Raw genomic sequence first — 14,627 nt, 5'->3', positions numbered from 1 at the left:
CCATGGAACAAAATGTGCTGCACAATTTATTTTTGCTTCTATTAGGCTGGTGTAAAAGTAATTGTGGTTTAAAAAAAAAAAAAGTAATTATGGTTTAAAAGGTTAATAATTGCAAAAACCGCAATTAATTTTGCACCAACATAATATAACAAATCATTAGCTTACAAAGCTCTGTACATAAGAAAATAATCTTCTGGTAAATACTTTCACTATCACATTAAAGATTTTTCCTATCAGGTAGCTTTCAGATCAAAATGGCAGAAAAAAAAAGCTTTCAATGTGACAACATGGATGGACCTAAAGGGCATTATGCTAAGTTAAGTAAGTCAGACTGAGAAAGACAAATACCATATGATTGCACTTATATGTGGAAACTAACGAACAAAATGAACGAACAAACAAAACAGAAACAGACTCTTAGATACAGAGAATAAACTGATGGTTGCCAGATTGAAGGGGGGTTGAGGACGCTAGGTGAAAAAGGTGAAGGAATTAAGAAGTACAAATTGGTTAAGCAAATAGTCATGGGGATGTAATATAAAGTACAGCATAGAGTCAATAATTTTGCAACAACTGTGTATAGTGCCAGGTGGGTATTAGATTAATGCGGGGGGGGGGGAATTACTTCGCAAGTTACATAAATGTCTAACCAGTATGCTGTACACCTGAAACTATTATAATATAAAATAATATTGAGGCTGGCCCGGTGGCTCAGGTGGTGGGAGCGCCATGCTCCTAACGCCGAGGTCCCTGGTTCGATTTCCACATGGGCCAGTGAGCTGCACCCTCTACAGCTAAGGTTGTGAACAACAGCTCTCCTTGGAGCTGGGCTGCTGTGAGCATCCAGAGGTTGGTGTAATCTGCTGTTGGCTGCCGTGAGCTGCCATGGGTTGCTGAGTGCTGCGGTGGGCTACCGTGTGCCACTGTGAGCAGCTGTGGCTGGCAGCCAGCGTGAGTGGCCGGCAAGAGCTGCCATGAGCTGCTGCGAGCAGCCAATGGACAACTGGCGACTAACTGCAGGGTTGTGGGGGGTTAGGTAGGTAGGGAGCTCAAGGCTCATAATACCAGCACAGGCCAGGGAGCTGTATCCTACACAATTAGACTGAGAAACAACGGCTTGAACTCGTGTGTGTGTGTGTGTGTGTGTGTGTGTGTGTGTGTGTGTAGGTGGAAGAAGGGGGGAAAGAAAAAAATATTAAGTGTCAACTGTAATTGGAAAAAAAAAATTTTCAAGTTGTTTAGAGGGATCTAAAACCTAAATAGATCCCCTAATGATTAAAAAAGATCTGCTACAATGTTATCAATGTCCTTTCATTTCAGTTTTGTTTCATTTGCTACTTACTGTGCTTCTAAACACATTTAAGCTGTGAATTTTGTACTTTTGACCAAAGACAGCTAGTTTTCTGTCATTTTATATGCTGGGACTTGCTCAGCTAGCTTCATGGAAGCTACAAGTATTTTCCTGCCTGGTACATCAGTATCTCACTAGGCTCAAATAACTGAGCTAGGAGACAAAGCACTTGATACAGAAAATTTTGCTTTCTCTAAAAATTAAACATGAAACAGACCATAAATTCCTAATTACAGCAACAAAAAAGGGTATACAATGTACAGCAAGGTTTAAAAATATACAAACACCTTAAATACAAATCATTAAGCCTATAATACTGGCTATCATTGCCTAAAGTACAAGGAATAACAAATACTCGTATTTTGACAGAATTAACAATTGTTAGGATTTTAGCCCATTAAACGAACACTAATGTATTTTTCCTTATATGAGCTTTAAAGAATTGTAAACATACATTCTACCATTTAACAAAAGAAAGAAAATATTAGCTGCATCAGTAAAGTTCCCTTTGACAACCACCTCAAGTCCTACCAGCCACTTCATTGGCCATGAAATAATCATTTTCATGTTTGTAGTGTATCCTTCCAGATCAACCACGTATTTGTATCCATAAATAATATAAAGAAGTGTTTCATGTATGGTTTAAAACCTTTATATAAAAACTATATATGTAGAAAACATTCTGCAACTTGCCTTTTTTTTTTTTTTTAAACTTAAATGTTTTGGAACGCTAACATGTTGTGGATCTAGTTAATTCCCTCCAACTGTTTTGTAGTATTTTATCATGTGAATGTTCCATGTTTTACTCATCCATTCCCCTAATGACTAACATTTATCTTGTTTCAAATTCTTCATTATTTTAAACTACACAGGACTGAACATCCTTGTACAAAGAGTGGAATTTCTCTAGCATATATATCTAGAAGAGGCATCACTAGATTTTATGATACATGCATTTTCAATTTTACTAAATGCTGCCAAATTGCTCTCCAAAGTGGCTGTACCAATCGGCATTCCTACTGGTAATATATTAACTTTCTCACTTCCCCATGTCCTTGTTAACATGATTTTTTCAAACTTTTAAATGGCATCTCATGGTTAGTTCAATTTTATAGCATTTTTTATTCTATTCAAATCTGAACTGCTTTCAACTTCTTTAAGGAAAGGTTATATTTAATATTATGCAGCTTAAACAACAAGCCCCTCTTTTTTTTTTAAATCAACTTTATTAAAACTTACTTGATATCAGCACCTGCAATAAAGCAGCCTGGCTTTGATGAGATAAGGACAGCACTTCTGATTTGATCGCTTGCCCAGATTTCATTCATTACTTCTACGAACTCTGATTGCAGTTCTTTGTTCAGTGTATTTACCTGCCAAAGGGAAATACATAAATCTAAGAGTTTAAATTTGAAGTATCAGATGTGCAAATCACCATCAGATGCTATTTGATTGTAGGAAATATGATTATCAGAAGAAATATACTTGGAAGCAAGTTGGAAGCAAGAAAGAAAGGCAGGGAATAGAAAAATCAAATACCCAGTAGCTTTCTATTCAGGCAGCTCTGGCCAACTATAAGCACCCCTCCCTTTAAAAATAGGCCTACTCCAAAGAGGAACCCGGGGTCATATTCCTAAGAGTTTGAATCATATGCAGGCTATAAATAAGTCTACAAACATTTACTGGCATGGAAAAAAAAATTTGTATAACATTAAGGGAAAAAAGGGATCAAAATTAGACATATAGTATGATCTTAATTTCATAAATACTGGATTAAATGTTAAAAGTGGTTATCTTTGGGTTTGGAGTATGAATGATTGTTATTTTTTTCTTTATAGTTTTAAATTTTCCTACCACAGGCATGTGTTACTTTTGTGTTCAGGAAAAATGTTCAACTTAGAAAATTCTGAAAAAGTATCTTAAGTTAGAATTATTGGTTAGTGGGTACCAAGGTATACTCTGGGAGGGGGACTGCCTCTTATTTTCCCTAACTTATGATAGTTATTAATTGCTTCCATCTAAGCCCTCCTATTCATCTAGACTTCTGGTAACCAGATTTCTGAAATATAAAATCTTTACACCAATTTTAGATAGGCAAAAACCACGAGCTCCAGAAATAAAGCTGTTCTTGGCAAAAGCCTGGATGCTTTGTTGAAGGTATCAAAAACAAATGAAGCTCCACTTTGAACAGGACTTGACCTCCAACGTGAACCGCACCTACTTATTCAGATCCCTCAGGAAGCTTAACAACCACACTTAACCCAGCTAATTTATGAAAAATGACTTATGTTAGGCAGGTAATGAAGAAACCAGATTCGATAACCTCAGCGGATAGGTTAGGTGAGTTTTGATTCTTATAAACAAAACTTATACTCTGGTTCTTACTTAGAAAGTCATCTCTTATCTAAATTCTATGCTGTAACAGAACGTTACTTTTATTAATCCTTGATGTTAATCTGACCCCTAAGGTCACCTAAAAGGAATTCTTAAACAAAGACCTCTGCTCCAGAAAACTGCACTCCTTGGGCAATTTGTCAAACTCACTAATTTAACTATCAAAACCGTAGTTCACAGTGTGGGGACAGAGCCCCAGAGAACAGTTTCCAGGCTCTCGGCCTCACGTGGAAAGGTGCTGGCTCGAGTAGTAGATGGCTGTCAGCTGTGGCTAGTTGGCTGTCAGCGGTAACCCTTGAGCCATTGGCCACTAATATAACTGCCGCGGCTGCGCTGGGGAGTGGAGTCGAGGAGAGTCGTCGGTCGGTTGGCAGAAAAGTGGACAGTAGGTCGCACGTCGTGTGAATCCAGCCTCCAGTGAGACTATAGTGGTATGACTCCCCTACCTATGGCTCCGTGGGTGTTCCTTTTTGGCCTAGCCACATCCTGTGTTCTTGTGTGGGGAGCGGGAGCAGAGACCCCGCAGGCCGCCCCGCGTGACACATAGGATAAGGTTACGGTGGATTTCTTTCTTTCCCATTCAGGACTGGATTCATGGATTCATAGTAATCCATGCAGTGTATCTAGAAATAAACTGCAGCAAGTTAAAGTAGGTACCTTTGAATTGGGTGAGTTAATTCGAACAACTGCCACATCCCCTTTGACTCTATAGTTGACATGGGTTCTGGCTAAAAAGAGAAAGAAAATGTATTTGTAAACATGTTTATTGCTAAATAAATCTAAAAAGCAATGTAAGCTTGTCAACAAGAAATTAAACTTACTCCGCAAAGCAGAAGATCCTGTAAAGTTGCGACAAATATAACCTGTAAGAAAAAGGTGTTTCAGAATTAATTCTTTTACAAAACAATTTCTGTAGTACCTGTTATATATGACAAACTAGAATTTATAACAACAACAAAATTTAGAACAATGTGTTCTAGGCCATTATTGTGACCACTACCATATCTTTTTTGTTTCAAGTGTCAGCTCACATGATTATTGGGATACTAAATGTGGTAGGTCGAAGAATGGCCCCTCAAAGATGTCCACATCCACAGAAACTGTGAATATGTTAGGTTATATGGCAAAGAGGAATTAAGGTTGCAAATGGAATTTAAGGTCATTAATTCACTGTCCTTAATATAGGGAGATCATCCTGGGTTATCCAGTTGGGACCAATATAATCACAAAGGGGAAGAGCGAGAGACAAAGAGAACCAGGGAGATGGTAGCATGAGAAAGACTTGGTCCCATTTTGCTGGCTTTGAAGAAGTTGAGATATGCAGGCAGCTTCTAGAAGCTAGAAAAGGCAAGAAAATGGATTCTCTCTTAGAGCATCCAGAATGAACATACCCCGCCAACACTTTTGATTTTAGCCCAATGAGACTCACTTCTCACATCCATAACCGTAAGAGAATAAATTTGTATGGTTTCAGACGCTAAGTTTGTGGAAATTTGTTACAGTAGCAATAGGAAATGTGTACACTAAGAAATAACAAAGCAATCCATAAAATCAGTTCCAAACGTATTCTAAATATATCTCAACCACATTCTCCAGCCATATCCTCTTGCATTTTTATGGTGAGATGGAGTTTCCAGTGTTATCAAAAGTAAAATCAAGGGGCACTAGTGACTATTATAAAGGTCAGTCTATGTCACACTTTACTATTTTAAGCATTTCTAACTGAAAAAATCTGTATTACACTCCACCAAGAATACTCTTACCCTGAGGATAACAAAGACCAGCTATTCTCCTTCCTCTTTCCCAACCACTTCACTATGTGAGGCTCTCCAGCATAATGATATCATCTTTTGAGCACAAGCCATCACAAGAGAAGTCCTGGCAGAGGGTCATTCAATCTGGATTCTGGATAGAAGGTAAGGAACGTTGGGGAAGTCTAGGCAAGAATTTCAGCTTTGTTCTGGGCATTCCTCTATCTTTTTCCTAGCACTAAAGGCTCACCTTTGCCCTGCTCTCATCCAAACACCTTGCTCTAGGTCAGGGCTGTCCAAACTTTTTTCAACGTTTCACCAAGGGCCATATGCAGTAAAATACACAAACAGCCGGGCCACTCACTCGAGGTGAAGTCCGTATTGCCTCACCTGGTTTACTTAAGTAAACTAAATATATTTTTGGAATTTGCTGCGGGCCAATTGAAAATGGATTGCGGGCCGCAGTTGGCCCATGGGCCGCAGTTTGGACACCCCTGGTCTAGGTAGTTGCCAAGCTATTCTGGAGGTGAGCATACGGTCAACATCCCTTAATTACAACTTCTAATCTTTTTAAAAAACACACTGCTCTTTCTTCCCTTGTCTTTCATATTCATTGCACCTCAAACCATATCTCCTATGCACCTCTTTAACTCCTTACTTCTTCTCCCTACCCGCATCTTCCAAATCTTTCCAATTATCTTAGGAAAAAGTTTTCTCTTTCTTTGGTTTTAAAAATGAAAACAAATCACCCCTTAATAATTGACAATTGTAATAGCAGTACACGTGAAATACTTGTACCCAGGAAAAGGCGTAAGTTTTAAAGTAATAGCAACTATAACAAAGAAATAACATTTAAATAATATCCAGTGGTTCCTTCATGTATCTCCTCTAATTATACTAACTTTCCCCAAATATTATTTAATTCTTCTTACTAGTATTGAAACTTTTGCATTTCTAATTTTCATCAAAATATACTGCATTTGGGCTACATTAGGGTTTATATGGTCTTGGAATCCACAAACATAATTTAGGAGAGTGTGGAGTGCCTGCTTAATGTAGGAGTGCTATTATTTAAGAAAAAAGAAAGTTAAAATCCCTAGCAACCTCTCAGTGAGTAAACCTTTCCACCAGCCTGTGACTGCTTATTTCTCTTTCTCTGCCTACTCTCTCATTCCCTAAATCTCCTAGCTTCATTTGATTCAGAATTCAAGGCATGTCAAACAAAAGTCTAAGCCTTTGCCTTAGCCTGCGATAATAACCAAGGGCAATGGACAATAAAATTAAACCATCATGGTTGTATTCTAAATGCCATTTTAAACATCAGTTCTACCAAAAGTATTTTCTACATGATTTAGAAACAAACCTTAGAACCATACCCAGTTTCCAAGTTAGGATGTTCTATATTTGACCAGGTAGCAGGGACCCTTTTGGAATGAGGAACACATGGCTAAACTATTACACATGAGACTATTCAACATATCCAACTGGACTGGATTTCCCATAACACTATTGAAAAGTGATTCCAGAACTATGGTGGGCATTAGAATCAGTTAGGGAGGCTCAAATACACTCATAAATTTCTGGATGACAGACAACCTAAAACCACCAAATCAGAATTTAAGGGGGCTGGGCCTTAGAATCTGTATTTTTTAAAAAGGTAATTGAGGGGCAGCCGGTTAGCTCAGTTGGTTAGAGCGCAGTGCTCTTAACAACAAGGTTGCTGGTTCGATCCCCACATGGGCCACTGTCAGCTGCGCCCTCCACAACTAGATTGAAACAACTATTTGACTTGGAGCTCATGGGTCCTGGAAAAACACACTTAAAATAAATTTAAAAAAAAAAAAAAAAAAAGGTAATTGAAGTGGACAACACATGGGCACATAGGAACCACTGATTTGGAGAACCCACTGATTGTGAAATGGATTAGGAGAGCGCCATCAAGAGTAGCCAAGGCTATTCCTCCATCTTTCTCTCTAACCTGCAGTTCTTTGAGGGAGGGGAAGAGAAGGTACAGAAAACAGCAGTTTTATACTGGTTTGAAATGCAAAGCAACATGTTATTTAAAAAATGAAAACTGTGTAGAAGGCACCAGAACTACAGTGGAGTGATCTCTGGTTCTGCCTGCATTTCTTCTTCTTTTTATTTATTTATTTTTTAAGTGTGTTTTTCCAGGACCCATCAGCTCCAAGTCAAGTAGTTGTTTCAATCTAGTTGTGGAGGGTGCAGCTCACAGTGGCCCATGGGGATCAAACCAGTAACCTTGTTGTTAAGAGCACCGCACCATAACCAACTAAGCTAACTGATCGCCCCCTGCATTTCTTCTTTAAGTAATCCAAGTCAGCCCTCTTAGTGCAAAGACAAAAGACCCGAGAGTCAAAAGACTTGGGTGTGGGGCCCGCCCGGTGGCTCAGGCGGTTGGAGCTCCATGCTCCTAACTCCAAAGGCTGCCGGTTCAATTCCCACATGGGCCAGTGGGCTCTCAACCACAATGTTGCTGGTTCAACTCCTCGAGTCCTGCAAGGAATGGTGGGCTCTGCCCCCTGCAACTAAGATTGAACACGGCACCTTGAGCTGAGGTTGCCGATTGGACTCCCCCAAGGGATGGTGGGCTGCGCCCCCTGCAACTAGCAACGGCAACTGGACCTGGAGCTGAGCTGCGCCCTCCACAACTAAGACTGAAGGGACAACAACTTGACTTGGAAAAAAGTCATGGAAGTACACACTTCCCCAATAAAGTCCTGGGGAAAAACAAAACAAAACATGTTTGTCTGACAAAAAAATAAAATTATAAAAAGAAAAAAGACTTGGGTGCAATCACCAGGTATATCATTTAGTTGCTGTATGACCATAAACGAGTCTTTTAGTGCATTTCAGTGTTCTTGTAAAGATAGAAATGAAGGTGATGTAATGATTATAAAAGTTCCTGTAAGTCAAAGGCTACACCAAAGTACATTAAGATAGAAGCCAGCCATCTCAATCTCCAGTGCCTCTACTTCACCAATGATATACTTTCCTTCTTTGCTTTTCCATCTGTATCATCTGTATTTATCACACTTCCTTGAGATTCCATCTACAACAATCTTTCCCGTCTCCGCCCAAATGTTTCTCTTTATTTAATATTCTGTTCTCTAATTGCTGCATCTGTAGCAGGTATTACTCCAACTAAACTGTAATCTCTTCCAGCATCACCTCAGTCATTCATTCAACAACAAAAACAATTTACTGTAGCCTACCATATGCTACACATTCTAGGCACTTGGAGTGAACAGACAAAAATCTCTGTCTTTGTGGAACTTACATTCTATGGCAGCCGGTGATAAATCTGGGAAGAACCAGATCCTACTCAGCAGAGGTAAGTGAGAGGTGAAAATAGGCCTGGCATAAAAACCAGTTTGCCTGTAAAGTAGAAAGTCCAATGGGAGGGAAACCAGGGAATGGGCAATTCTAGCTAAAACAGGGTCAAGAGTGTTCAAGTGGGAATGGACTGATTGGGAATGCAGAGTGGGAGGGATGAGGTGGAAACACGTACTAAGAAAACCAAACATGCTGTGTGCTGACATGTGCTACTGTGGCCAAGCTGGCTGGCAGGCATCATGAGCGGCTGGCAGCCGGTAAGAGATGCGGTGAGCTGCCGACCGGGACCGACTGCCTCAGCGGGGGGAGAGGGGGGAACGGACGTGCAAGCCTCATAATACCAGCATGGGCTGGTATGTGTAGGGAGCTGAGCCCTACACAACTAGACTGAGAAACAATGGCTTAAAAACTGGGGGTGTGGGGGCAAAAAGAAAAAAAAAAGAAAACCAAACAAACAAAAAAAGAAACAAATATGTAAATAAGTATGTTGCAATTTCAAAGACCAAATACTTGAGAAAACAGGTTGGTGCTCATTAGCTTAGAGATTAAACCATTTTAACCTTTCACCCACTAACCTACCTTTGCTGCACACACCCATTGCGAATACACAAAACCTGCACTACATCAACTGAGACAGAAAGGAAAGAGAAAAACCAGTACATGTACAAATATAGCCGAAAGGATTCCAAACCACAGTCAACTAAATCAAGTTGGAGTACAAGGTAGCTTTGCTTTTGGAATCTAGCGTTATCTACTAACAAATAAGCACAGCTCACGCTGGAGAAGTTGAGTGAACTTTAACCTATATCTACTGTGCCAGCAAAAGAAAGAGAAACCTTTCTCCCACTTCTTAATCACTTTAATAATTTAACTCAAGAAGATAACTACCAGACCTAATAATACAGCTGTGGAGAGAGGTGACACAAATTTCAAATGTGAAAATGTTAATACATGTAACAAACAACATTTCTCAATACTATTCAAAGGGCTAGAATCGAGGGATAAAGGAAGGATTAAGGAAGTGAGAATTAAATTTAAATAGACACCATATTCTAAAGTATTTGCCTGTAATCTATTTCCTGTGAAATTATTTTACCACTTAGATAATTAGGAATTTAGATTTAGGGTAGGAGTGGAAATTAAACAAGATATTTTGGTGATTTTCATTTGACAGCCATATTCAGAATTTAGCACTCACAGAGGAAGAATGGGTGAAAACTTCAAGAATTACAACTCAGTTTCAAGAGAATTTAATCATCTACCAGTAAATGTCATAATCTCATTACATGTTTGGCAATGCCTTAGCACCAAACTTCAGGGTGAAGGATCAATCTGTTGAGTCTAAATGGCAATCCTGGTTGACTTCATAAATGTCCAGCCACTATGCTGTACACCTGACACCGAAACTGATATCAAATAATATTGAATGTCAACTCATATTGAATAAATATACAAATACATAAATAAATGGCAATACTGGTGTGCAGGTAATTTTAAATTCACTTTCTAGACATTTTTTTCAAAATTTATAAATTGATATTAGAAGGGACAATAACTATAATGAATTGTATTTTCTTATTGGTGAAAACACAATGCAATATATATATATATTTATATGTGTATATATTTCAATACCAAAAAATAGATAAACTAAGCTTGCAACTTTTAATTACACAGATAAAATGCAAAAATTACTTGTAGAAATTCTGTGATATGTAGAATCATAATTCTTCAGGGCAGGAAAGAGTTAGTAATAGCTAACATTTACTGAGCACTTACTCCATGAAAATCTGCTTTACACCTAAAATATCTCCTTTAAAACTCACAAGGTGGGATTATTCTCCATTTCACAAATGAGAACACACACAGAAATTAATTGCTCAAGGTCACCAGAGGGTAAAAGGCAGAACCAGATTCAAATCCAGAAGTCAGACTCCAAACGTAACACTCTTAATTGCTCTGTCATGCTATTTCTCATGTCAAGGTAAAGCCATAGTCTCAAGCATTCATTTTACAGCTGAGGAAAATAAAACCCAGTTAAATTAAGACATCTGTCCAAAGTCACATAGTTAGTGACTAGAACCCACATGACCTGACTATCAACTCAGCATTACGCCAGCTGCTAATCCATAAGAAGTACCTTAAAACTAATGCAGGAGCAAGTTCAAAAACATAGGTTTGATTTTTCTAGTGCTAAACCATAAATGCAGAGAACAGGAAACAAAACAAACGTGAGTAGTAAGAGAATGGGTGATTCTTTTTTCTTAAGCCCTTTCCTCAATCTTTACAACATTTCAATTTTTTTTGGTAATAGGATTGGTACACACACACACACACACACACACACACACACACACAGAGCAGTCCTATGGAAACTAAAAACAGTGGTTGAAATAAGGAACCAGAAAAAGATTCAATCATTCAAAATTAATCTACAGTAAAGAGAGACTCCAGCTACCTATCTAAACTCAGCATAAAATCAATGGTTCAGGATATACTACCAACTAAGTTTCTAATTAAGTAACCAGTATTAAGTACGAAATGCAATAAAAAAAGTTAAGTCACATTTTGCCTTAAAGATTTTAGATGGGAGGAAAAGACTTACTTTTCCACAATCACCCACTTTCACTGCCAGTTTGAGGATTAAAAGATAATACAGCTACTGCAAGTTAACCGGGTATGGTCAGGAACAAGATTAGAAATAGTTCTTAAAATTATCTAACATTTTATTCCTTAAGATACACGCGTTTGCTTATTTTTAAGAATGTTTCTTGTAGGAAGTTGCAGAACCTCCCCTTGAAATTCAACACACTATATGTTCACGCTGGGATTATTGGAACAGCAAGAGTTGACCCCCCTATTTAAAAATGTGGTAAAAACTGGTTTTGAGGGAAAGGAGCAGGCAGTGGCAGTAATTTACAAGACAGGTTAATTTCATCCAAGAAGTTTTTAAGATAGCTCTGTTACCGGCGAGTTGCCGCGGAGACATAAAGATGTGACAGACTGTACTGTCCCAGTCCTGGAACTCCCAATCTAGTAGGGACAGATCCAAGGCCATCATTAAGGAAAGTAAGAGGGGCGTGAGCCCAGAAGTGAGACGGGGAGACCTGCGGACACTGCCAGACCGGTGGACAGGACTCAGAAACGTTAGGAGTTAGGGAAGCTTGAAATCGCTGCAGGACTCGGGAGTCGTGAGAGAGGAAGTGACAGTGCCTTCACAAGGACACGGGTCTCAGGACAGCATCCCTCCCCCCGATCCAGGGTTGGGGCTCCGGGCGGGGACAGGAAGGCGGCAACGAGTGGGAGACGCGGGTCCGAGGTCGCCCCAGTCTTCGCAGGAGTTATGCCAGGGGCTCCGGGGTGCCCTCAGCCAGGCCTCACCTGTGCATCGGAACGTCCTGGAGGCAGTGAAGCGGCTGAGGCTGCCAATTGCCCGGGAGGCCACCATCTTGAACAGAAGAGGACGAAAGTGGAAAGCGCTTGAAGTGCTGGCTGTCCGCCCGAAGACTTTTCTTCCCGCAGCCTGGCCCCAGACAAGAGTCCAACGTACTGCCTGACTAAAACCTCGACGTTGAGCTGCTGCCGGTCCCTTAACCCTGCCCTTCGCTTCTGGCTAACCGGGCAGAAAGGTCGCCTTCTCCGCTAGAAGGAAGGGGGCCCATCGAGAAGGGGCTCAGAGCCGGGTTTTTCAGTCAGGCGGCCGGCGGGCAGCCGCAGGACCAGCGAAGCGCGCGGAAGCCGTGAGCGACGTGAGGGGTCCTCCCAGGCAGGACCCGCCCCTTGGTCCGGGCGAGTCTTGGCACTTGGGTCCTAACCTTGCCAGCCGCGGGAGCCTGAGCGGACGCGAACGGCAGGTGAGGCTACGTGCGCTCGGCTTTCCGCCTGGCCTTTCCCCCTCGGCCTGATCTGTACTTCTTTCCCATTTACTGCTCCACTGCCCGCGGCTGCCTCCCCTCCCTAGGAGAGTGGAGTTCGAGCCGACGGAAGCTTTATGGAGGAAGTCTCCGGTGCCAAAGGAGTTAGTAACATACGCGTTATGTCTGTAGCTTCCGGCGTCGCTGTCACCTGTCTTTTATAACCGCAAGTGAACGAACTGTTTTCTTGTGTGTGTCTGTGTGTTTGCTGTGTTTGTTGTTTCACTTGTTTTGCTAGGAATCAGGTGAGCAGCTGTAGAGATTCAGAACGGGCCCACGGGTTTACCCTAATTCCTGCTACCACGGGTGGGACTCGGTCCTGTGACCTCTCCGGCTTCGAGTGTGGCCGGAGACGTCTATTCCTCCATCCTGTTCGGAGATCAGTGCTTCCAGAATTTTCTAACCCAGAAGGGACCTGGCCATTCATCCTCTTCATCTTATCCGTGAGGAAACTGAAGCCCATGAATCAGTGTGATTTCACCCATGGCCACAGGTGGTAGAAATAGGACTAGAGCCTAAGTCGACTAACTTTTTAGTCAAGAGCGCTGCATTGCATGATAGCTGTGTTTGTGCTGGAAAGATGGCCTCCAGTCTTCCAATAAGGTGATTGATTTCAAAAACAAACAACATTGAGGATCTAGGCACTTTTCACTCCCTCTCATTTAATCCTTACAATCCCCAAATTGTTACGTGCGTTTTCTAGATGGTTTGGGAGGCTCAGAGAGTTTATGTAAATTTTCTGGTGGTAGGCAGAGCCAGGCATCGGACATCAATCTGAGTCTCACTGCTCACCACTTTCAAAGTTCCACAAGACAGGAAGCAAGAAGGGGTGGGGGGAAATGGCAGGAAAGTTGAGACTGAAATGAGTATGGAAAGAAAGAAGAGAGGTTTCTGTTTAAAGCTTAAGTCAAATAGTGAGTCCTCCATCACTCAGCATTTTAAGGAGAAACTGGCTGACCAGTGATCATTTAATTTTCAAGGAGGATTTTCGATGACCTCCAAAGGCCCTCCAACATAAGTTCAGATCAGGAGTGGCAAACTTTTTCTGTAAAGGGCCAGATAGTGAATAGTTTAGACTTTGCAAGCACATTGATCTCTTGTCATATATTCTTTGTTTTGTTTTGCTTTGCAACTCTTTAAAAATGTAATGACTATGAGGTATGATTAAAAAATATACGATGAATGTTTAAATAAGAAAAATTTATTACAGTAAAAGACACATTGCCATTAATCCCCCTCAAAATACTCCCCCTCACTTCAAACACACTTATTCCATCGTTTTTGCCACTTTCTGAAGCAGGTCTGGAAGTCCACTTTCATGAGTGTCTTTAGTTATGCTGCTCTGGCTGCCTTGATGTCCTGAATCGATTCAAAACATTTACCTTTTATGGTTATTTTGACTTTGTGGAAGAGCTAGAAGTCGCGCGGTGCCAGATCCGGTGAATAAGGTGGATGAGGACACACCGTAATGCTTTATTTGATAGAAATTGCTGCCCCAGAAGTGATGTGTGACACAGAGCCTTTCCGTTGTGATCACAAAATAACGGTGAATGCTGCTGCCAAGTGCCATCCACCTGAAAGGCAGGGATTTTCAATACAGGAAGCGGTGCATCAAACCTTAGTAACAGTGTGTGACAAGTGTCTACTTGTTTGGTGCAGTCAGTCGGGTGTGAGCTACAGTTGAGAGAAGGTATGTTTTAAAGTGTACCCTAAATCATCCTCCATTATGACAATGCTTCTTGTCACACATCGCTTCTGGTACGGCAATTTCTGTCAAAAACATTATGGTGTGTCCTCATCCACCTTCGTCACCAGATCTGGCATCGTGTGACTTCTGGCTCTTCCCCAAAGTTAAAATGATTC

At 40.8% G+C, this 14,627-nt stretch overlaps 2 protein-coding genes across 2 annotated transcripts in view; one reads left to right on the top strand and one right to left on the bottom strand.

Annotated features, from left to right (window-relative positions):
* Positions 1–12,475, bottom strand: part of HADHA (hydroxyacyl-CoA dehydrogenase trifunctional multienzyme complex subunit alpha) — a 38,953-nt gene extending 26,478 nt beyond the window's left edge. The window contains exons 1-4 of the mRNA XM_033125257.1: positions 12,232–12,475; positions 4,567–4,608; positions 4,403–4,473; positions 2,591–2,724 (exon numbers count right to left, since the gene is read on the bottom strand). Of these exons, the coding sequence (XP_032981148.1) occupies positions 2,591–2,724; positions 4,403–4,473; positions 4,567–4,608; positions 12,232–12,298 (314 nt within the window). The 5' untranslated portion in view covers positions 12,299–12,475. The remainder of the gene's footprint in view (positions 1–2,590; positions 2,725–4,402; positions 4,474–4,566; positions 4,609–12,231) is intronic.
* Positions 12,476–12,569: 94 nt separating this feature from the next.
* HADHB (hydroxyacyl-CoA dehydrogenase trifunctional multienzyme complex subunit beta) overlaps positions 12,570–14,627 on the top strand; it is a 31,573-nt gene continuing 29,515 nt past the window's right edge. Inside the window, exon 1 of the mRNA XM_033125258.1 lies at positions 12,570–12,704. The gene's annotated coding sequence lies outside the window, so the exon portion shown is untranslated. The remainder of the gene's footprint in view (positions 12,705–14,627) is intronic.

This window comes from Rhinolophus ferrumequinum, chromosome 13 (genome assembly GCF_004115265.2).
Source record: "Rhinolophus ferrumequinum isolate MPI-CBG mRhiFer1 chromosome 13, mRhiFer1_v1.p, whole genome shotgun sequence".
In the NCBI taxonomy this organism is placed as follows: Eukaryota; Metazoa; Chordata; class Mammalia; order Chiroptera; family Rhinolophidae; genus Rhinolophus; species Rhinolophus ferrumequinum.
This window is presented reverse-complemented; position numbering and strand designations above follow the sequence as displayed.